This window comes from Knufia obscura (assembly GCF_036327395.1).
Source record: "Knufia obscura strain CCFEE 5817 isolate CBS 148926 chromosome Unknown scaffold_2, whole genome shotgun sequence".
In the NCBI taxonomy this organism is placed as follows: domain Eukaryota; kingdom Fungi; phylum Ascomycota; class Eurotiomycetes; order Chaetothyriales; family Trichomeriaceae; genus Knufia; species Knufia obscura.
The window spans coordinates 1,892,686-1,914,958 of record NW_027042688.1 but is presented as its reverse complement, the minus strand read 5'-3'; the positions used below and the strand labels follow the sequence as shown (position 1 = coordinate 1,914,958).

The 22,273-nt window shown below is 50.5% G+C and overlaps 11 protein-coding genes across 11 annotated transcripts; 4 read left to right on the top strand and 7 right to left on the bottom strand.

Moving 5' to 3' along the window:
* Window positions 1-1,096: 1,096 nt before the first annotated feature.
* Window positions 1,097-3,099, top strand: PMZ80_002545 (uncharacterized protein; the record flags this gene model as incomplete). The annotated part of the gene is made up of 5 exons (XM_064870978.1): window positions 1,097-1,292; window positions 1,341-1,436; window positions 1,485-1,660; window positions 1,711-2,045; window positions 2,106-3,099. 5 exons carry the CDS (start codon window positions 1,097-1,099, stop codon window positions 3,097-3,099), a joined length of 1,797 nt encoding a protein of 598 aa, XP_064733431.1.
* A 360-nt stretch (window positions 3,100-3,459) lies between these two features.
* Window positions 3,460-4,482, bottom strand: PMZ80_002544 (uncharacterized protein; the record flags this gene model as incomplete). The annotated part of the gene is made up of 2 exons (XM_064870977.1): window positions 3,460-3,915; window positions 3,967-4,482. 2 exons carry the CDS (start codon window positions 4,480-4,482, stop codon window positions 3,460-3,462), a joined length of 972 nt encoding a protein of 323 aa, XP_064733430.1.
* Window positions 4,483-5,434: 952 nt separating this feature from the next.
* On the bottom strand, window positions 5,435-6,361 carry PMZ80_002543 (uncharacterized protein; the record flags this gene model as incomplete). The annotated part of the gene is made up of 1 exon (XM_064870976.1): window positions 5,435-6,361. The coding sequence occupies one exon, from the start codon at window positions 6,359-6,361 to the stop codon at window positions 5,435-5,437; it is 927 nt and encodes a 308-aa protein (XP_064733429.1).
* Window positions 6,362-7,097: 736 nt separating this feature from the next.
* PMZ80_002542 (uncharacterized protein) lies at window positions 7,098-7,439 on the bottom strand (the record flags this gene model as incomplete). Its single annotated transcript, XM_064870975.1, has 1 exon — window positions 7,098-7,439. One exon carries the CDS (start codon window positions 7,437-7,439, stop codon window positions 7,098-7,100), a length of 342 nt encoding a protein of 113 aa, XP_064733428.1.
* Window positions 7,440-9,262: 1,823 nt separating this feature from the next.
* On the bottom strand, window positions 9,263-10,104 carry PMZ80_002541 (uncharacterized protein; the record flags this gene model as incomplete). Its single annotated transcript, XM_064870974.1, has 2 exons — window positions 9,263-9,614; window positions 9,641-10,104. The coding sequence occupies 2 exons, from the start codon at window positions 10,102-10,104 to the stop codon at window positions 9,263-9,265; spliced, it is 816 nt and encodes a 271-aa protein (XP_064733427.1).
* Window positions 10,105-10,610: 506 nt separating this feature from the next.
* PMZ80_002540 (uncharacterized protein) lies at window positions 10,611-12,002 on the top strand (the record flags this gene model as incomplete). Its single annotated transcript, XM_064870973.1, has 1 exon — window positions 10,611-12,002. One exon carries the CDS (start codon window positions 10,611-10,613, stop codon window positions 12,000-12,002), a length of 1,392 nt encoding a protein of 463 aa, XP_064733426.1.
* A 1,034-nt stretch (window positions 12,003-13,036) lies between these two features.
* On the top strand, window positions 13,037-13,699 carry PMZ80_002539 (uncharacterized protein; the record flags this gene model as incomplete). Its single annotated transcript, XM_064870972.1, has 1 exon — window positions 13,037-13,699. One exon carries the CDS (start codon window positions 13,037-13,039, stop codon window positions 13,697-13,699), a length of 663 nt encoding a protein of 220 aa, XP_064733425.1.
* Window positions 13,700-14,018: 319 nt separating this feature from the next.
* PMZ80_002538 (uncharacterized protein) lies at window positions 14,019-16,271 on the bottom strand (the record flags this gene model as incomplete). Its single annotated transcript, XM_064870971.1, has 6 exons — window positions 14,019-14,375; window positions 14,432-14,573; window positions 14,626-15,299; window positions 15,354-15,559; window positions 15,613-16,166; window positions 16,216-16,271. 6 exons carry the CDS (start codon window positions 16,269-16,271, stop codon window positions 14,019-14,021), a joined length of 1,989 nt encoding a protein of 662 aa, XP_064733424.1.
* A 2,208-nt stretch (window positions 16,272-18,479) lies between these two features.
* Window positions 18,480-19,175, bottom strand: PMZ80_002537 (uncharacterized protein; the record flags this gene model as incomplete). The annotated part of the gene is made up of 1 exon (XM_064870970.1): window positions 18,480-19,175. The coding sequence occupies one exon, from the start codon at window positions 19,173-19,175 to the stop codon at window positions 18,480-18,482; it is 696 nt and encodes a 231-aa protein (XP_064733423.1).
* Window positions 19,176-20,027: 852 nt separating this feature from the next.
* Window positions 20,028-20,630, bottom strand: PMZ80_002536 (uncharacterized protein; the record flags this gene model as incomplete). The annotated part of the gene is made up of 1 exon (XM_064870969.1): window positions 20,028-20,630. One exon carries the CDS (start codon window positions 20,628-20,630, stop codon window positions 20,028-20,030), a length of 603 nt encoding a protein of 200 aa, XP_064733422.1.
* Window positions 20,631-20,946: 316 nt separating this feature from the next.
* On the top strand, window positions 20,947-22,248 carry PMZ80_002535 (uncharacterized protein; the record flags this gene model as incomplete). Its single annotated transcript, XM_064870968.1, has 1 exon — window positions 20,947-22,248. The coding sequence occupies one exon, from the start codon at window positions 20,947-20,949 to the stop codon at window positions 22,246-22,248; it is 1,302 nt and encodes a 433-aa protein (XP_064733421.1).
* Between the last annotated feature and the right edge of the window lie 25 nt (window positions 22,249-22,273).

Below are 22,273 nucleotides of genomic sequence, written 5' to 3'. Positions count from 1 at the left end.
CGGAGCAATGGTCTGCACAATCTTTCTCAAGAATGATTTGTATCCCAATGATTATTCGGCGTGTATCTTGGGCCGCTCCGACTGGCTTGTTGGACCAGATCGATTTTCCGCCAAAAGAACATCTTGTGCTCGTCGATAGGTGACCAGGTGTTGATCAGTACAACTGATGAGATTAAACCTCATTGACGTCACGTGCACCGAGGACTCATCCGCGATCCCGGCTGTGATCCTTCGACCATTGTGCCTCAGGCTGCAATCATCACCAACTCACGTGACATTGCGGCTCAGTATGTGGTGGCGCAAAAAGGTACGTCGTACTTTCTCGTATAACATTTCAATATGAACAGCTTAGGACAACGGTAGGTAAGAATTTGCAGTGACTGCGATGACTGCGATGCGCGCAGGCCTGTCGCCCATCAGGAATGCTGCGAGAAGGAACTGTTCAATAAAATGAGATGATGCCAAGAGCCCTTGTTCGGGCCGATGCTGACAAGCTCTGAGCTAGTGAAAGCATTTCAGGGGTAGCTTACAGTAGGATCCTCCAAGCGATGTGCTCAGCTGTGGCAGCGACTCCCAGCTGTTCCTTTGTGCTTGAGATTACAAAATCTTATCATCGACATCAATTCTTTCTGCGCGGTCTACGGTGGCTGTTTGATCGATTCCGCCAAAATATGGTCTCAGATGTCTAATGATACCCCAGCTTCACTGAATCATAACCATTACTCAATTCTGGATGCAGCTCAGCATGACTGCAGGTTCTCAGTTGTGCCTCACGATCACAGCAGAAAGGCAGCTTGAGGCTTCCGGCTTTCTGCGCCATTAAATCTGGGCCATGTGGTGTAGATACATCTCCGCAAATAGAAATAGGATCGTGGCGTCGGCCGCGAACCCTGAATACCCCTGGACGTGCCTCGAACGAACTCTCCGAGCATGAGATAGAACAATAAGTCGCGTTATCCTCGTCGTCGCCCTCGCTCACACCTCTGCGATAGTAGCCTCTGTCACCAGTCTTCACCACTTTCCTTTATCTGTTCCTTTCTTTCCTTCTGGTATCTTGTAGTTATCATTTCTAAACACGCAGTTCACGGCAATCAACATGGCGACTTGCAACATCTTCTTCGTCAACAAATACTCCCAGCCAGGACAATATCAGGACTATTCATTTTTCTCTGATCTGCCTAAAGTAGCGCCGAACCCTACAGGAGCACCAATTCACAGCAATGTCTTCCAATCGACAACCCTCACGAGAAATGAAGATTGGAGCATCGGCATGACCAGCACTCACTATGCGTGTATGTAGATATCACATCGATGTGATGCATGACACTCATGAATTCTAGGGTGTGGCACCACAGACAAGAAGCTCGCTGCGAATGCCAAAATCGACCGGAGCATGAGCAAGCTTGCAGCTCTGGGAAATGAATCGGCGCCTGGATGTGAGTCGGCCTTATGAGCGGCATTGTATTCGACGCTAATCTTTACAGCGACGTTAAAGATGATCAACAAAGCAGGCAGTCCGGCTTTCAGATCTACGCCAGCGCTTACTACTAATGCTGGTTCATTCGCGATCGAGACTGGCAACGACTTCGATGCAAACACTGGCTTTGTGTTCGGATACGGCGCCACTGACGGCGAGGGCAGGCTGAAATCTCTGGTCACGGTAGGTCTTATGGAGTGAATGCGAGATTAAGGGCCACTGACTTGCAGCAGATGGATGCATCTGCCAATGCAACCGTGAACATTGTGCCAGCCACCAGATTTTACCTCGCTGCCCACAGCTCCAGCGTTGGCACCATGATCGATGCTACAGTCGCTTTCAAGAATGCTGCCTCAATCGATTTCACCAAGAATGCAGGCATGTACGGAGCAATCGTGATCCATGAGGCAAACGGCGGTTTCTCCGTTAAATATACCAGTCAAGCAGATTTTACGAAGGCCGTCGAAGTTGCAAGCGAGCCAGCGCCAGAACCAAAGCCGGCGCCGGCATCGAGAAGCACAGAAGTCGACCCCCGTGACGTCGAATTGGCACAATTGAGACAGCAAGTGTAAGTGCCCTGCAAAGGACTTCATGCTCACCAAATCCAAACCAAGCTGACATTTCTTAGCCAACAAATGCAAATCCAGCTCTACGCGGCCCTGAACGGCAACCGCACCTCAACCGCACCAGACGCACCATCAACTAATTCAGCTCCCAGCAGCACCACCCAACGTCCACTCCCACCCACCACAACCTCGACCACACCCACAACCATAACCCCACCCAAAGACCCCTACCCAACAACCAAACCCGCCACAACCTGGTACAAAGCCACCCTCCCCTTCCGCAACACCCCCGGCCAATCTCGCCGCCGCGACATCCGCGACCGCCTCACAACCCACATGGCCTCCCACGGGTACACCTACGAAGGCGGCTCCATCGACAGTAACCTCGTCGCCATGTACAGTCATAGTGCCGGGTGCTACGGTGCGTGGCACTCTGTACGTCAGGCGAGCAGTGACTGGTCGGATGCGAGTGCTTCGTTGCCAAGGCATCTGAGGCAGTATGTTGGTGAGGAGGTGAGGATGTGCCTTGCGCAGGAGAGCCGGGGGTTGTGGAGGGTGCCAAGTTCGAGCTCTAGTAGTGGCAATGGTAGTGTGCGAGGTGGGATGAGCCATGGGGGAAGGAACAGTGTTAATGGTTTTAGACATGAGCGCGAGAGCAGTACTGGGGCTGTGAAGGTATTGACGAATGGGGTGGTTGAGCATAAGCGGGAGAGTAGTCGGGGGTCCGGGAAGGTGTTGACGAATGGGGTGAAGGCTGTTAATGGAGTCAGTGGGGCTCGTGCGGTCAATGGTGTGAGTGGAGTGCATCACGATCGAAGCCCTGTGAGCAGCACAAGTAGCAGGAGCAGCACACCAACGAAGCACCTCACGAACGGGGTTACTGCAGAAGCTGTCAAGCCGCCCGTCAACGGAGTAAATGGTGTGAGCGGCAAATATGACTATCCCCATGGTGAGGAAGATCCTGTCATGAAGGCTAAGAAGATGCGTGCTCGGCAGGTGTTGATCGATGAGGGACTTGAAGAGTACGCAAGTGGGTGGAAAGTGCCTGGATACTAGATGTTGTGGCTTGCTATTTGCAAGCAGGAAGGCTTGAGGGCGAAAGGGTATGAGGCACTGATGAGTATGCGGCAATGGTCTGACGATTTGGTGGGCGGTTCAGTCGAGTTTCATTTGTGGTTCGTGTTTTTCTGCGCAACGGTACAGGGCGCTTGAAGGGTTCCTTATGTCAGGTTGAAGATTAATATGGTTAAGGAATCGGCACAAAGGAACAGATAATTTCATATCTGTAGACTGTATGTGTGACAACAGATTTATGTTTAATAATGTATAGTCATGACTATTAATCCACACCCGTGCAAATCCGAGCGATGACGAGCAGAACAGTAAGAAAATGGCATTCGAAAGGCTGGCTGGACTTCAATGCCACCGAGCAACTCGATCCCGCTCATAGTTTTCCTCGTCGAGAGAGTCATATTCATGCTTCCAGGCCAAGGCGTTGGCGTCCCAGGGCACGCCAACATCGCGTTCTCCATAAATCTCGCATCTTTCGAAACAATCACCAACGGCATGACCTTCAAAGGAGTTGTCGTCGAGGAACTTGAGCTGAACGATGTTATCATCACCAAAGGTTGACTCTCCTTCGCCAGTCTCTCGACCACGCCATTGAAACTTGATGGTCCTTGTATTTTTGTTGATGGTTATCGATCGCATGAAGCCCTCAAAAGCACCGAAGTCGAAGTAGCCATAGATTGTGTTGGGGCCGAGAGGTGCAAGGTTCATACAGTACCCATCTTCATCGCTGGAACCATACATCTCGGACAGGTAGGGAGCAGCGACAGTGTATGGGCCTGGAATAGCTTGAACGTCTAGAGGCTGCACATACGTTAGTATAGCTAATTTGATGAACCATTCACGCTCACTTACCTTCTGCTTGACGCGTTTCGCAGATGCAGCCGATACTTCTTCTATTAGGCTGTCTTCTTCGCGCTTCCTCTTCGCTTGCTTCTTCCTCGACTGCTCCTGCCGCTCTAACTTATCTGCTTCGTGCTTTTTCTTTGCGGTCGCATTGGCCTCTGCGAATTCCTTTTTAAGCTCTTGTTCGATATCGACCGTCGATTGAGGAACCGCTAGACGACCACCCTGTGCCCTAAAGGCTTCGAGAAGAGCTCTCTTTGCTGCAGGCTTGGTCTTGAACGGCTTGATGCCGTAATGGATGCATTGGGCATGGTAGAACTCAGCTGGCTTGTCCTTGTGAGGGGGAGGCTGATGGACTCGGGGTTTTCCCTTCTTCGTAAGCACCAGTCCTTTATCTACCCATGTGAGTAACGCATGCAAGTCACTTGAGGGACATCTTGGGATACGGTCAACCTGCAGGTCGTACCCCTCGTACTCGAAGGGTGCGCGCTTGACGATAGCACAATAGACACGAACCGAGTCCATGGCACGTTCTGCCGAGGACAGCTACTCACAACGACTCTGGCAAGAATGCGTAACTTTGACAAAGTTCGTGACACCAGTCTTGTTGATAACGCACCCGGCTGAGCTCGGTGAGCCTAGCACTGTCGCTCGTTGGGCAGATTTCGCAAATCCGGCTGCGTCCCTGGGGACTACACAGTGATTGCAATTTCGCCCAGTTTGAGAGCTGGACAATGCAGACAATGCAGCACCTCGTCCTGTGTGTTACGAGCTATGTCCTGAGAGGCAGGGTCGCAGTGTCCCCGACTCTTGTCTCGGGTGGGGCCATTTGCCAGACGCGTCGCGTATGCGTGATGAGCACGTGAAGGAAGGCGCATGCCAAGACTCAGGGGCGTCCCTTCCGATCCGCTGCTTTCATCGTTCAAGCCTGAAAAACCATGCTTGAGTAAACAATTTGCAAGATATCGGGCAAGACTGCAACATTCCGTACAGGTTCAGGAACAACGAACATGTGTATCGCGCTGCCGGGCGCACATCATTTATTTGCTACGAATGTTTCCTCTGATACTCGCTTAATGAGTATCAACCAAGATTTCCTAAGTTCATCCCATTTCATAATAACAAAGATAGAATAAAGCGATCCATAGGAACACTGCGCCCATGTCGCAGAGTACGTTTCAGGTTATAGGTCATCGACAGAAAAGCGGTATGGTATGTGTTCGATTGAGCGAAGATAAGCTGAGTGTAAGCGAATCAGAAGACGAAAATTAAGCACATATCTCTCAATTCACAGCATTCGTTGAGTTCGTTCGTATCACGCGATGGTCGACGAATCGTTCAATTGTAGTAGCATGTTCGGGGTCGGGGTAAACTCACATATGTCTGATCCTGGTTGAGGCGCACTCCCCATGCTCGATTCACATGCACCACGCTTGTCAGAAATACTTTGACCAAGTGCGAGACATCAAGTGTAGCCTTATCCTCGCCCGTCTGACTGTTGGGGGCCATTGTTGGTTGGGATGAGCACTTGTGATGGTTGCAATTGTGCCGAGGTGTCGGAAGAGCCTCCTGAGGTCTCTCCTGAGCCACCTGATGCAGATGAGTCCTGCGCGGCCTGCTGTTCTGCCCACCATCTTGCTTGATGATTGACATGAACCAGTCCCCTGTCGATGCATTGCTTGTATCGATTGACTAATACCTTTCTGCTCTCCGGTTCCAGCATAGCGAGTATCTTCATCGGCCATCTGAACAAGCAGTGATAAGGCTCTGCTAGACTGACGTGCGACCCATCAACTGGTTTCCATGGTCGCAGACCTGAAAGATTGTCGACATTGAGGATAGTGCTTGCAGCTATCGACAGTGTCCGAGGACCAAGATTTGTTCGATTGACGATTGACAACAGCATCGGCTGCTCTTCTGTTGATCTTTTGGACGGCCCTCCACCACTGCATGAGTAGAAAGGCAAGACTGTCATGGAGTTGTGGTAGATGGCCACGATAAGAGAAGGTCGGGCCTTGCTAGTCACACGACCCATGTCTTTCGTCTCGGTAGCTTTACGCTCATACGATTTCATGGTGAATACCACATGAGGAACACTGACTATCATGCCGATCTCGTAGGCCTGTGGGACTGTGTCAAGGTAGCCAAGGCGCCCTTGGTTACGGATGGCATCGGTTCGAGTTGGTGGTGTTGGCAGCGCGCTGGAAGCGTACTGTGCGATGGGATATTGCTGCTGTTGGTTTGTCGGGTAAGACGATTGGTGGCCGTTTGTGCCTGGCAGATATGAGAGATTTGGTGCAGTGAAGCCAGGGATGTATTGTAGTGGCTGGAGAATAAGAGGATCGTTGTAATCTTCCGCACGGGGTGGAGGTGGGCCTCGAGAGGCGGGTGGTTGGCGACTCATGGTACTTATTGGGTCGTCGAACCACAGAAACTGCTAAAACCGAACATCCTGAGGACAGAAGCTGATTTGATAGCAGGCCAAGTCTATCGACCACAGCCGCGGACATGCGGCACAGATTACAGACTGACGTTGTGCATGTGAACAAAGCACTTGAGCAAGCGGGTTTGATGCACTAGTGACCACTTGAACAACGCAGACTGCACTCCGTTGTTTGCCATTCAGCAGAACATGGGCCTTGTTTCCATTGTCGCTGTTTGCAGCACCCAAACGCGTTTCCCACTGCATAGTCGTCGTCTGAGTGCCAGGCACGAGCTTGTCTTTAGTTGTTGTTCGACCGAAAGCGCAACGAAGAACACAGACACAAAACCGACCCGGAGATAGCTATGCTGGACATACATCAAACTCTGAAATACCTCTGGACGAGTACCACTTCTGTGTACAGTCCGACGTCGGGTTCACGCTTCGACCAACACGATCTTGATCTATTGAGATGCATCGCAAGTCCGCAAGTTAAGCTCGATCTGCTCATAGAAGTGTTGGTGCTGAGAATCAGTAATGATCATTTCGAGCACTATCGTTATTGAATATTGACTGCGGCGTGCTCAAGCATCACTCAGCCTGTGCATGACTGGTATGGACCAAACTCTGTATCTTCACTACCACTGCCGCTCTCGCCTGACGACTTCTCTGACCATTGGAGCAAAGGCGAAGCTTCATCATCAGATCTGACACGCTTCTAGTTCGCAGGCTGATCCTCTACTGACTTCTCTCGAGGCTCCATCGAAGTCCCATCTCTACCAAGAATCATTTTCTCAAGTTTGTCGAATCTCTTGTTCATGTCATCCTGCATCTTCGCAATAGTCCCATTGGTCTTCTGCAATTCGACGGTCGTAGCCATGTCAAGGTTGATCCGTGTGAGTTCGTCTATTACGTGATCATATTTGTCGGTGAACTTTGCACCTCTAGCATAGGTCTCAGACAGCTTTAGCACCTTGCGGGCTTTGGCTTCTCGTTTGTCTGTCTTCCATACAGTTAGAAAAGTCGTTGTGATGTTTTGAGTGTTTACTGATGAACTCATATTCGGAATTAAGTCAAAGTAATCCAAGTTGTCGTGTGCACTGCAAGATGAAAGTATGCATGACGGAAGAAAGTTGACTTTGGATGATGCAGCTTTTGTAGTTGAGATTCGGTGCGCAGGCAGCAGTCACGACCGGAACCAAAGGTTGTTGCTTCAAAGACTTCTGGAAGTCGTCCAAGAAGCAAGAGCACTCGAGTGGACGCTAACCACGTGTGGGAAGGTGCAAGATTCCCGGGATGCTCCGCTGTCAGGTTCGAAGCGATCGTTGGGAGACGCTAGCGCCATACAGGACCAGGTTGGAGGTAAGACCCTCCCCAAGGGTTTATTTGACGGTGCTGATGTTGAGAACCCCCTCGAAAGAGACTTCGGCGGCGACGATGAGCCTACGCTCACTGAAGCTGAAGCTGAAATATTTGCGAGGATGACCCAGAAAAAGGTAACTCAATGGATGCCCAGCTCTGCACCTGCTTCATTTGATGAGACTGCGACTGGGAATCTCTGTCTGAGTGAAGGTCTCAGAAAATTGGCTGAGGTCGAGGTCGCAGATTCTTCCGACGATGACACAAACCCGACAATTACGGAGGATGAGCGACGCAGTATAAGCGTTAGACGGCGAGCGTGGGAGGTTGAGCGCAGTCTTCGGACTGAGAAATTACCCTATGATGCTCGAATGGCCTAGCCATGGAAGAGGCATGATGGGTTGGGATAAGATGGTGAACGATGTCACTGACAAGTCGCAGTCTCTTCGCTCGTAACACAAAGTATGTATCTCTCCGTCTATGGTTGGTGGACAGTGATGGTGAAGTACAGTACTCAACATGGTGTAGAAACGTCTCTTTCTGGCTTATTATGCTTTGCTGTATATCGTGCTTTCCTGTTTCTGCTTCGGAATCCGTATGACACGGGCGTCTTTCTGAATACAGCTGTTCGCTGTCGTCATGTTTCAAGATGTTCGGAGGACGTCCCGCTCGAGTATGCGTCTTGCGGCGCGCCGTGCTTTCCTGTCTATTTCAAGTCACAGCTGCGTATCACGTGGTCGAAGGGAGCTGAAGAATCGCGAGCTCCAAAGAGAGTAGAGACCTAGGAAGTCACTGCTTCCCGCTCCGGTGACCATGATAACATTCGCTGTATTCGTGTTCCGCAGATGTGCCTAGCATACAGGTTTCAGTTCAATCAAGGATCGAAAAGCACAGCGTTAACAAGAGGAGACAGATTGATCATAGTATGTATGAATTTGGTAGGCAATTAACGATGTCACTGTAGTCTGACTGAGCAATCATTCCCAGAATAATGTGAAGACGAGTGCGGCTACGGAAGACATTATTAGTTCTTGAAGCGCTTATGTCACGTTGTACGGTGAATCATTTAACAGAACGTTCAGAATGGCCTTCAACCATTGAACCTGCCACACTGGTACTTATCTTTGAACCGCTGAGCAAACTATGGTCAAAATTACATATCATTCATTTCAGAAGCTACCTGACAAACGTGTCGACTATATAGCACCTGCATCTCTTGTGCTTGCTTGCTGTCGTGCTTCCCAGCAATGGTATCAAGGACCTGAATGAAGGACCTGTTACCACCGACTCACATCACTGTACATGCTGAAGATTCGACAATCAAAGCCTCTTTGCGGCTGTTCTCCGCTTCAAACCTACAGCTGATAGACTGTTATGCTGTGCAAAAGGATATTGGTCGGTATCTCACGAGCCTATGATAAGCTCACAACATTCTCGTATGCAATCACTCACCAACGAGCATTGTGGATCGAGCCATCATCTCGCTGCTTTCAACCTGAAAGTTTGGATAATAGACTCATAGACTCACAGTCTGCTCCCACGAGTCTTGTTGGTCTTCAAGGTGAAGCCATCTTCATCCGTCACGGGCTTGGGTTTGGACGTCTGGCTTTTTATCACAAGCTGATCTTCTTGCACCTTTTGCTTGAAGTAGTTCTCATGGTTGTCGACTGGCTCCGTCGTCCCCATGTGATGGACTGACCTGAATCGTTTGTACAAAGTTGCTGCACTTGCTTTGTCAAGTCGCGACAGTTTGTTGATTGGCCAGGCGTAGTTGATCGAGACCGGCTCATTGAGGTTGATGTGTTGTCCTATCTCGGAGATCCAAGTGTCGCCAATAAGAAGGACTTCGTCTGTCAGGTATTGAGCATTGACCCCCCTAATCTGCTTGGGTGAGCAACGGACATCGCTGTAGCCTTGTAATGATCGGGTTTGCGGGTCATACCGTTCTTCTTACAAGTGTAGCAAGGCAGGACCGTCATGCGTTGTTGATAGAGGGCAACAACGACTGCAGGTCTCCACTTTGGACAGATTTCGCCAACTCTCGTTTTGACTTTGTAATCATCGTCAGTCTGAGTAGGGTCCAACGCCAACACCAGATGGGGGATCTCAACAATGTCACCCAAGTTGTAGTCTTTTGCTTCTGTGTTGACGGAAACCTTTCTTACCTGATTCGTACCTGCGACACTTACTGGGTAGTCGACAACACTTCCGGAGGGTACGTTTCCAGGTGCGTTCACTGCTGCTGCCACATCCTTTCTGCTGTAGTTATTGGTAATTGCTCGTGACCGGATGGTAGGGGCCCCTGAGGGGGCTTGGCCGAGAGTTCTCGGACCCTTGCGAGGCGCGTAGGCACCTTCATTAGGCATTTTGACGATTCTTCCTTCGAGTGCAATAGGTGAGGTCGAAGTTTGTGGATGAAGTCTGTGTGAGGATCTTGTGTTGATACTGTCTTCCCAAGGAGGTAATCAACGTTTGTGCTAGGGATGGCAACGTTGATGCAGAACCCATAGCGCAGATATCGGCCATGCGGGCTCTTGCGCAGTGCATTGTCTTCGAGTGACATTGTCCATGTTGACTTATTCTGGACACACGACTTCACAGATGTTATGATGTGTGGCAGTGCGCTTTTCACAAAGAACGTCACAATGGCGTTGACGCCAATCGCCGGAGAATAAGACATTGCTGCAAACAAAGCTGTTTTGCAACAATGCAAGATTCTTGCCGCATGCGATAATTATATTCTTGGGCCTGTCTTTTCCGCATTGTCGTTCGTAAGTGGTGTTGCTTTCTTCCGACACCTCCGTCCTGCCTAAAGATTAGTCGCATCAACCAACAACCTCGAAGATACTCACACCAGAACCAAGTGACGAAGATGACTATCATATGGCAGGCCATATGCAAGCATCTGCGGGTAGACCATGAGGAAAATGTAGAACGAGGATCGTCCGGTCAGCATGCAGGCACACCCCAGTCAGACATCAATGGCGACCTGCGATTGCACAAAGATGTTTTCGACCTCACCCTTGAACTGATTGCTCTGAAACAGGAAATCGATGCTGCTGAAGATGAACGGAGGAGAGTTGAAGAATATCTCCTTCCACACAAGACGAGATTGCTAGACTTGTTGGAGAGGCATCAACCTCTAAGAACGTACCTTGAGTCACATGTTGAGCAGGAGAACGTCGAGCTGATTGCAACAAGGATAGAGCGCATGGAAACTGGCATTGAAGAAATCGAGCGAGAGATTGATGCCAAACATGAAGCGACAGAACGCCTGAGAAGTGTTCATGATGGTATCATCCGCAAAATCATGAGGAGGACGGCATCGCTGCGATTAGCATGTGTGCACAGTTCTGCCGAGACATCTGCACAATCCCTCATCACAGAGACGATGGTATTAGCAGAAAGTCTCGACACGTTCGAAGAACAGGCAGCAGAGCTCGAAGATGAAATCATGGCCCAAGTAGCACAGCAGACCTACCAAGATCATACCGACAACGATGATGCAGTGTCCTTCACATCCGAGGACTTCGACGCAAAAGAAAGAATCGAACTCATGAAAACGTTGGGGCACCTCCAATGTCGAAGAAGCGAATTGGAAGAAGACCCTTCCGCCAGCGCTTCTGCAGCGGAGGAGCTCGCGTTATTAACCAGGCAGATAAATGACGTTGGTGATCAAATCGCCATACGTGGCGCACCTTGTGTGGAAGGAAGCCTCATCTTCATCAATGAGTACCTCCAGAATGAGTACGAAGGGGGAGACGACACTGCCCAGCACATATATCAAGCTTCTCTCGGGCAGGATATGAACGACGTTTCGGATCAAGCGACTGGACCAGCACACAAAGCCACGAAAGAATATGCTGGTCCAGGATTATTTGATGGTGTCGTCGGTATTGAGGCACCTGACGATGATTCACTCTCCGAGGAGGAGAGATTTCTGACGGAAGCGGAACGAATTGAACGTTTCGAAAAGTCGGTGAATAAGGTAAAGGGTTGGCTAAATCAGCTGGCCTGCGCTGGCAAGCTCCATAGTCCAGATGCCGAAGGTGAGGTCTCAAACGCTAATTTCGAGGGCAGCAATGAGCTGGAAGATGTCGAGTGGAGAGAGACCAATTCAGAGTACCTGCCGGGGTCCTCGGACTTCGCGGGCGTGACTTTGAGGTGCCGGATTGACTCATGGTCAAGGATCTGTGAGAGATTTTACCGTGAACTAGACTCGGAGGGACAAGCTGCACACCCCCGAGGGACAAGCCCGGTGTAGATGTTTGGCTGCATGCAAATTCCCAGATATCGAATTATAACCAGAACTTTGCAATATTCTTTTATCCTCTTGACTTGAATGCCTTCTGTGCAGCCGAATAATGCCGTCAAGGTGTCGTAAGTGACTCCGATTGAAACATGCTCATCTACCTGGAAAGGTCAGATAGACCATGGGTTGATTGAGAGCAACAAAGGATGAGGATGAAGTTCAGCTCGTCATTGATATGGCGAACATGTCGGAATCTCCGAAGGCTGAGCTGTTGAAATACCCGCGAGCAGATGTTGTGGTCGGGTATTCTACAGTTATTGGTCCAGAACGGGACATGGGTGACAAGGTATACGGAGGCAAGTAGAGTACGAGAAGAAGAACGTTCAGATCGCAGGCGCATCAGGCGGAGCGGGCAGTTACCTCAGCGCACAGATACGGCTGACTACACAAGCATCATGGCATTCGGTGGACCACAAGCACCATACACGCCAACTTATCGTTCAAGAGAGATCAACAGTAGTACGATCGAATTCATGCCACCACCACTCGAGATATCGTGGCATGTAAGAGGAAGGAGCAGCGTGTGGCAAATCAGGGCTGTGATGAATGTCGGTCTGTCCATTGGGATGCTTGTCTTGTGCTCAATGACATGACATTTCCAGTACGAAATATTTCTAGCCGCTAGATCTACTTCTACCCAACAGGAGAAGGTTTCTAGTCGAGCCAGGATGTGGCAATTGGCTTGTGTGGTGAATGTACTCAATATACCTTCGTCCGCATGCGGTCGTGAGATCGAGAGTAAGTATTGTAAGACACTTCGACGCACAGGCCAACGTCAACAATGCAGCATCCTCGACCTTTCAACCTAGGGCTTTTAGCACTGCTTTGTTTCATACAAGTACCACTGAACGAGAAAAGCTGATACTGCTACTGACAAGAAGCGTGACCACTACCGGGCTAGTCCGCATCACCAGCTGGAGACATACCAACTACAAACTTCGAACAGCAAACGTAAATTCCGATCTCTCAGCACTTGACCTGTCACAATGCTAGGTATAGTACTGCTCAGCATCCGAGACGCTTTGGTCGATGTCTATAACGCGTACGAGGGCGCGTTCGAGCATCCATGCTTGATGTCGAAAGAAGTACCACTTAGCGCCGACCAGAGGCAGAAGCCAGCGACAAAATCCAGCAAGATAAAACCAGATCATCGTGGCCAGCTCCTATCTGACGAAGCCTATACCCTGATGCTCGAGCTGTTGCGAACATACAAGTATCTGCTCGATTCTCATGCAACGCGATCCAATGCGAAGACTTCCCTGGACCGACAACGAAACCGCATTATCAACCTCCAGAAGAAACTGAGACGTGTTCGGAACAACGTCGACAGTTCCAGCTTACCGAGAAGAAGAGGCATGCTGAAAGTCCTGGACCAGAGAGAGCAGGTTGTCGAAAGGGCGCAAGGAGAGATAGACCAGCAGTTGAGTACTTACCAGGATGCGGAGAATGGACTCAATGCTGCGCGGGCCGATCTGGATCATCTGGTCGCTTCGAACATAGATTTCAGCCAGGCGTTGCCGGATCGGCTCGCTCCCTATTTGCAAAGCATGCACTTCGAGGATACGGAAAGTGTTCGGCGACTTACCACTATTGAAGAAGAAGTCGAAGAGATCAGGCAGAGGGTTGCCCAGAATCCTGCCAGTAGGTAGGGCAAGATATGTGTTTGGTTCTTGAACGAGATGGCAGGGATAGGGAGTCAGGCACGAAAGGAGTCCAGTAGCGGAGAGCGAGCTAACATGGAATGGTACGGCTAGCACAGCGGATGTTATGGATTGCGAGTGGCTATGAGACGTTATTGACTACCGAGGAACTGTGATCTGCTCCGTCCCATTGAAGTGTGGAGGTGCTTTGACCATTCTCGGGCTCCGGGATGTGTGCATGTTGTTCCGATAAGTTTATATCGAATGCTTCCGCTGGACAACTATAGGAGATTATCCCACACTTTTTTTGACAGGTTCACATCGCCATCTAGAACTTATTGACGAACTTGCCAGCTGCGCTCTGGCGACGAGACCCAGGACCAGCCGCACTCTGCCTCCTAATAGTCTCCGCGAATGTATCGTCGTTCTCAACATGTCCCTCGAATGAGTACAAGTTCGGGCAGGGGCCAAGCTTCTGTCTGAAGAGGTAGGTCTTGAACCACCATGGAGCGACCGTGAAGCATTGATACTTCATGTGTGTCCGGGTTGACACGCTGAAGACATAATCGAGTTCTTCGAGTGTAAGCTTCTTGGTCTCTGGGACCCAGAGGAAGATCATGAAGAAGGCGGTGACATTCAGAGCAGCGTAGAAGCCGAAGGCACCTGGAGCGCTCATGACTGCCAACTAGTGTAGATGTCAGCAATGCACTCCTGGTAGTGTGAGAAACAGATCAAGCTTACCATTCTTGGGAATGTAATGGACAACACGGCTGCCCAGAAGAGACAGGTGGCCACCGCCCATGCCATACCGACTTCTCTGTGAGAAAGAGGGAAAACTTCAGCGGAGTAAGTAAATGGAACCGGACCTTCACCAGGAGAGTAACTATGGAATCATTAGCGCTTAATTAACATAGGGTAATCGAGAGTATACTCACAAGGCAGCGAAGAGGAAAATGAACAGAGCGATCAGTCCAAGATGAGCACTGCTGCTCTCTGGAATGAAGAAGCACATGCCTGCGGCCAATAGTGTCCAGGCCATCTGTGGAAATGTGAAGAGCAACAGCGATCGTCGACCGAAGGTATCGATGGTCCAGATGGCTGGCCATGCGAACAGGAAATTGACGAGGCCAAAACCCCACGATGCGAGCAGGGCAGAAGTCGTGGAGGCGCCAGCCTCAACAAAGACAGTTGAGCTGTAGAAGGCGATAATGTTGATACCGCACATTTGTTGGGCAATCATGACGGTGAATGAGGCTAGTGTGGCTCGTCGAACTCGAGGGATGGTGAAGAGCTCAATGAAGCGAGTGACGTAGTTGGACTTCTTGATGAGAACGTCCTCCACTCGGATCTGGGCAAAGATGTAGTAGAGATCGCGGGCCGCCTGTAGCTCAGTGTTTCGGAGGCGTTTGAGAGATGTGTAGGCCTTCTGATACCGTCCCTTCTTGATATACCAACGTGGAGACTCTGGGCAGAAGTAGACGCCGACCCAGAGAGGGACAGCAGGAATGAAGGCCGAACCGAGCTGAAGGCGCCATGAGAGTCTTCCTGTGTCCTTGACCGCGAGGTTGGCGCAGAAGCCGAGGAAGATGCCGAAGGCAGTCCACATTTGCTAGATGCGATCAGCAGGTGCACTCAATATAAGTTCAGAAATGACTGGACTCACCCAGCACATGACTAGGCCTCCTCGGACAGCAGCCGGAGCGTTCTCGGCGCAAAAGATAGGCACGGTCGAAGCCTTCGAGCCCATACCAATACCGAGCAGAATACGTGTAATGAACAACTGCCACCAGTTCTGAGTGACAGCGGAGCCAATGACTGACAAACAACAGAAAGCTGCAGAAAAGAAGATCGTCCCACGGCGTCCGAAGTCTGTTGAAGCCGGGTCAGCCAAGTTCAAAGCATTCGAAGCAATCGCAACTCACAATTGTTAAGAGGGTCGCTCATCCAGCATCCCAAGAAAGACGAAGCAATGTATGGTGCAGCGTTGATCAAACCGACGAGCCACTGGTTTTTTTGAGCGGCGGGATTAGGGGTGTTGCCATCGCAGCCCATGGGGGCATCCGAAATGTTGAAGGCGCAAGGGAAAGATAAGTTGGCACCATTCGAGCCAGTCTGATCCCAACCCTGTACAGCAGCACCAATCGAGCAAAGTATGATGGTAAAGTACAAGGCCTTAGGCTGTCGCCACTTGTGCAGAACCTCATTTCTGATGGCCTCCATCTCTGGCTCAGTGATGCCATCAACAGACTCGAAATTGGGAGGATCCTTGGCGACCTGGGCTCCCTTCACGAGGAGGGGAGTGATCTCGACAAGATCATAGTCCTTGGCAAACTGCTCGACGTCCGCGATGAGCTCGTTGTGTGAGATGTGGGCGAGAGGGTTCTTGATCTTGGCGGAGAGGTTGTTGTTCAGGTCGATCCTTTCTGGCTGGCCTTTCTCCGCGTGGTCATACTCATACTTAGGCTGTGCCGCCGAGCTGAGAGCGTCAGTACAACGATCAAGCGGATTCAACCATGTTCACCTACGAGGCATCAGGTCCACCTGTGATACCGGCCTTGTCTGTCACAAACTTTTCTGCCATGTTGGAGAGCTACAGCAGTTGCTCGAGGAAAGTGAGTCGAGTATGTCACAGACGAGTGGCAGACGAGGCAGATCTGGAGGTCAGTGCGCCTCTATATACAGAATTAGAGACGATCAGCAGATGTCGGCTGACATTCATTGATCCACCTTCATGGAACCTTTCATAGCTCGATGAAGCACTGGCATGCGATCGATGCCTAATCCTGGCAAGTGCTGCTGTTGGAAGGACCTTCGAACACTAGAATTCTGCTGCGAGCATGGGTATGATTGGCAATGTCCAGGCTCTAGTCGTGCGCGATACCGTACTAGGTGAGTAAGTACAAAGTTCGAGCTTGGGTGGATGTACTATCATCGGGTCTCATTTTGCTGACGCACTGTGTGAAAAGCCATGCGCATGTTACGATTCGGACATGTGGCCAACCAGATAGTGGACCAAGAAGGTCGGGAGAAGTGCGACGAATGAATCGAGGTCGAAAATATTTGCAGCCCGTGGGGACTCCAAGGCGCATCCCCGCCTCTGCCTGCGAAACTTCACAAGCTCTGGCTCAGAGTGGATATTTCAGGTCGACAATCCTACCCTGCACGTTAGCTTTGCCTCCGCTTCCTGCCGAATCCGCCCAGGTGTTTTGGTTGATATGCGACCCAGGTACTCTCTGCTGTACAGGATCAGGTCGCGACGACAATATTCTGACCCGCCATAGGACCTTCTGAACTGTGAAGATACAAGTGGATTACTTACTAAGTACACTCCTCGCAGTCCATGGCTCGAGGATGTAGAGCGCTTCGCAGTGCTCTAGTCATGATCGTCAGCTAGAGATATTGACAGGGAAGGCATAGCACCAAGCTCCGTCAAGGAAGTTTAAGCATCTCCAAAGACTAGCTTATTCCTGCTTGCCGCGACAGCCAAGCTTCCAGATGAGCTCGAGCCCGCATTCCACTTGCTTGGCGCTGTGTCCTGATCTTACTCCAGGTCTCTCTGTTTCGATGCAACAATCAATCGAGCCAGTGTGCTGGCGATGGTGACGTATCGGTTGAGATCACTTGTACCTTTGTATAGGCATTTCTGTATGGAATAATCTCGGACAATGTTAGTGCGATATCCTCTCTCACTGACTGGCTTCGTTGCCGATATGGCGCTAGCGTCGCGGGCTGAAATTTGGAGAGGTCACCAGCCACCAATTCAGAGAAGGCGTTGCGCTCCTTCGCGTCTGGATAGATAAGCTGGGGCCGCTTAGAGCTTCGGTAACAGTCTCGCAAGGTTCACAACAGGCAGTGCTTGATTGTTTCCTTCAGCGCTAAAGGGCAATAAATCTACATCGGTTATGCGGCACTAGTGACGAAGTTTACGAGACAAATTCGAGAAAATCAGTGTACTCGTAGACAGAAGCTTTAAGATATTCTCGTGCGCCGCACCAGTTGCGTCCTGCAGACTGCGTTCTTTCAAAGCATAAAAGTATACATCGACAATCAAAAGGTCATTTGCGCTGCTGTTACGTCGAGCTAGCCGCTTGTCGCAAAGTTCTCTATGCGATCGGTAAGTTTTCGATATCCCTAGGTCGGCACGAGCACTCCGAGCTCGTGCCGAGCTTTTGAACTGTTTTGCGAATCATGTCTCGAGCCTTGTCGCTACATTTTGCCCTTCCCGGTCTCGAACGATCGGTACGCAGTGCGCTGCCTGGTCACAGCGTTCTGTAGTAACTTTACGCATCGCGTGAAGCAAAGGTAGATTCTGGTCCATCTAAAAGTACGGCAAAAATCTGGGGTAACTACCTTTCGATAGATTTGGTAACATGAGGAAGATATCGCAAAAATGCGAGGAGATCGCTTACGGATCGCGCTTCCTTTGAGTAATTGCTATTACCGTTCGAGCATTCGACATTCGGGTGCGAAAGAAGTGTCGATGATCATCCTCATAATCACCGAGATTCTCAGCTTGCTCAGATCAACAGCTTTCCCAGCTCTGTATCGGTATCTGCTACATCACTTCTCGTTTTCGTCCATATTTGCAAGGCACCACCTCGTCCCAGGATGACTTGCCAATCGGCCCTCAACTATGGATGTCCAACCATTCCTTGTTGATGTTCTCGCCCAACAACCAGGTGAGTATTGTCAAGTGACACATATCTGACCTCGATGTCGCTTTGAAAAGTTGCGCCCTGCTTGGGCTCGAGAAGTCAGCCCTCTTGGATGGCACCTTCACTGAGCTGTTCTATTCTCTCGCCGACTGTTCGAGCTCCACCAGTTCTTCGCTATATTCTCCTTCCAACGGTTTGTTATACGATTGCAAAATTGCTTGTTGGACTTCCTGGATTTCCTCTTTGATTCTGCTTATTTGGCCTTCGCTCAGAGGACCAGCTTTGACTGTCAAGTCACTCTCAAGATGGTGCAATCGTTGAGGTAAGGTTCTTGCTATTTCCAGTCGTGAAGCAAGAGCAAGCGTCGTCTGGTCCTGGCTCGCACCCAACTCAGCCTCAGCTCGGTGCAGCAATTCGATCTGCTCGCTGAGTACCTTCAAAGCAGGGCCAATGGTGTCCATATGCTTTTCCAACAGATGCAGCATGACCTCTTTCTCGCTTGAGTCTACCCGCTTCACACCACTACGAACCTCACATATCTTGTTGTGAATCTGCATGATACGGTTTCTCCGTTCTTCCACGGCTGCAGCTTTCGGCACTTCAGTTCTTCGCCATCCGATCGAGTATGCGTGCAATTGCAGGAGGTCCATGAAAGAGCTGTACGTTTGTCGGCAGATTTGGACATTGTCTGAGGCATCTTCGTTGCTTGGACTCTCTAGAGGACTATTTGTGAGATCCTGAGCACGGAATCCTTGCTCAGTCTCTTCGTGCCAGAACTCGAAAACCAGACCGAGGGCGTGTTTGACGGAGTGGAAGAAGGTGAATAGCATGATCAAAACGTGGACAGTATTCTTGAAAACGGTATACTATTGAAAGATGGTACATGGTCTTATCTAGGACAATTTCTAAAACAGGCTGTGCTGTGCATGGGCTAAAATGCCCACAATCGCCAGTGGTGCAAGCAAGCGAACGAAATGCACGCTTCCATGCAAGTAAACAAAGCGAACAACGGTAAGGTGCAACCCGACGCCATGCACACTGACAATTTGTTGCAAAATGACGGTGGCCGAAAGATTCAGCGTCAGTAAAGCTGCCTCCAAAGCTTTTGTTCAGGTACATCAGTATGTCGAGCGAATCCAGCTTGAGAGATGTCAACAAGACAGATGAAGCATAACGCGTTGTGAGCAGAACGGCGGGCCGATGCATAATGAATGTCACCTTGCACAGTTGGTACATGATGTACAGAGCAACATGGGTTGACCTACCTGGCAGCCGTTTTGCCTTGCTCTCGGTGAGCAGGAATGACGTGGTCAGTATTGACTTACCTGGTCTGTGCCGGAACAGCCGTGAGTGAACCTTCTTATATCCTGTTCGTTCCCCAGGCGGATCTGTTCGATTGAGAAGTTGATATGCCAATACTGGTCTGCGGTCTTGGCTGAACGGAATTCGATGTTTGATTGGCGGATCGGACTCCATCCTGGCAGAGAGATTCTTGCCGGCCAATATCGTGGTAGCCAATGCTGCATGCTATGCGATATCTTGACCGCAGCAAAGCGATACTCTGGGGATCAAGCACTGACCAAGGGTGGATGGGCCACCCATAGCTGACTGTCAGCGGCTGGTTCAAGCAGATATGTGTGCCACCTTTAGGAAGCCAGGTATCACCGACGTACAAGCACTCCTTACCGTAGAGACTCGTTATCTCGTTGATTCTCAGCATGGTTTGCAACAGTCATGCTCATGGTTCGATATGCGGCAGACTTTCTGGTGGTTCCGCGGCCTTCACAGCTGAACATTGGCAAGACAATCATGCAAGATGCATACATTGCCACGATGACTGCCTTTCGGATTTTAGGACAGATTGGTCCCACGATAGTGGGCACTTTGTAGTCGGCATTGGTCACGTTTGGGTTCAGAGTTCGTGCTATATTGGGGATCTCGACGATCTGGCCAATCTGCCAGTTGGCGGGTGCTGAACCTCGTTTCGCGACCCTCAAGAACGCACCGCGAGTCCTGTTAGTGGTTGCGACGGTGACGGCATCGAACTGAGACACTAGACCCGTTGGTGAGCCACCCCCTGTTGTATCTGGACCTACCGGCTTAGCATTTGTTCGCCAGTTGTTTGATTGTACTGAGTTGTTTGTCGCAGCCCGACCCGCGGGGACTCGTTTCGACAGAAGCTCCGTCCTCAAACAGGTATTGGCTCCAAATCCAGCAGGCATGTTGTGAACTTCGTGGCAAACAAGCGATACTGGTTCGTATTTCGCAAAAGTCAAGAAAGCCATGCTGAAGTAGGAACTGTCTGTATTAAAGTATCGAGGTCTCACCCTTTGTCCCTGAAAATCTCTTTGTCTGCGATGCTGGCAATGAGCCCAACAATGAAAGGGACAAAGCTGCGTCCTATTTCTGGACGGGCGTTCATTGTCTTTCATCGAGACAATGCATAGAGCTTTGTTCCGATGCCGAACGCGGCCATGGTTCGTGTGTCATTAAAGGCGTCGCCTCATCTCTTTTCGTGCCGCAAACGCTCTAATTTCTGAACCACTGTTTGCTACAGTGCCTTCTTGCCGTGAATACTCGAGATAACCAGAAAGCAGCACAATGTCGACGGTATCGCAGGCGATATTGGACTTGTTCGCCCTGGCCTCGGGGCGGACGCACGCGTCACAATCAGCTGCGGAGGTGTATGAACTGGCCATTGAGCTCATGACTTTGAAGCAGCGGTCAGACATGGTGGAGCAAGAACATGCCATCAAGCTACAGGTCCTTGAACCACACAGGCAGCGCTTGGTCTCAAGCAAGTCGAGAGGCCTTGCACTGCTTCAGCGATGTGAGAGCATAGACGACGAAGATGTCGTTCACAATATCGATCTCCTCAGGCTGAGAGATCAGGGGCTCCAGGAAGCAATCGACCACGTCGACAACGATATACAGAGAATGTCGGAGCTGCGATCTCAGCTGAAGAGCACTTTGGATGCGCTTTCTTGTCGAATGATGCAGCTTCTGAATCTCAGGACGCCGGAAACAAATTTGATTGACAGCAGCCAAGTCATTACAGAGGACATGATCTTGCCCAGTGATCTGGATGCTGCTGAGCTGGAGACCGAGGAGCTCGAAGCCGTGATGGCAGAGTTAGACAACCAAGCAGATGGCGAAGCCGTAACCTTCAGCTCCGAGGATGCGGACGCCATGGAAAGACAGAGTTTCGTGCGCCAATACGCAGCACTGAGGGCGCAGAAAGCCGACCCGGAACAATCAGCTGATGCTATGCATATGCAACAAGATATCCAAGAGCTGCATCAACAGCTACTGATGGTTTGTGACGAACTCGCCATTCGTGGGATCCCTTGTCGCGATGGCTGCATCATCCACAAACAAGATGATGACGCTGACAGTGTAGGATATGCCCCTCGCGATGACCAGTGGGAATTCGACGCCAACACAGTCACACAGGAACACCTCGAAGACGAACACAGAAGTGTGAAAGAAAACGTGGGGCAGGGCCTGTTCGAGAACGCCCCGTCTCATATTGAGAGACCGCGTGCAGACTCTCGCTTCGAGGATGAAAGATGGCTTTCGAGTGCAGAGCTCCGACAGATGTTGGACGCGTCTTGCGAACGTGTAAGACGCTGGCGGGAGGACCTAGATTATTCCGAAGATCAAGCTGAACAAGATCTCCCTACGTCGGACGTAGAACACATGAAAAGCGCTCTCGAGCATCTGCGGGATATGGAAGTAGGAAGCAACTGGAGCATGCCAGATCGAGAACCCATGACAGCGGAAGAAGCGCAACAGTCGACGGCGCAAATCGAAGCGTGGGCAAGAATAGCTCGGCGGAACTTCGAAAGAAGTCTGCAGGAGCATCCGGAATTCGCTCGACTGGCTGAGCGGCGCACTGAATAGACATGATTAATGACACACAACACAG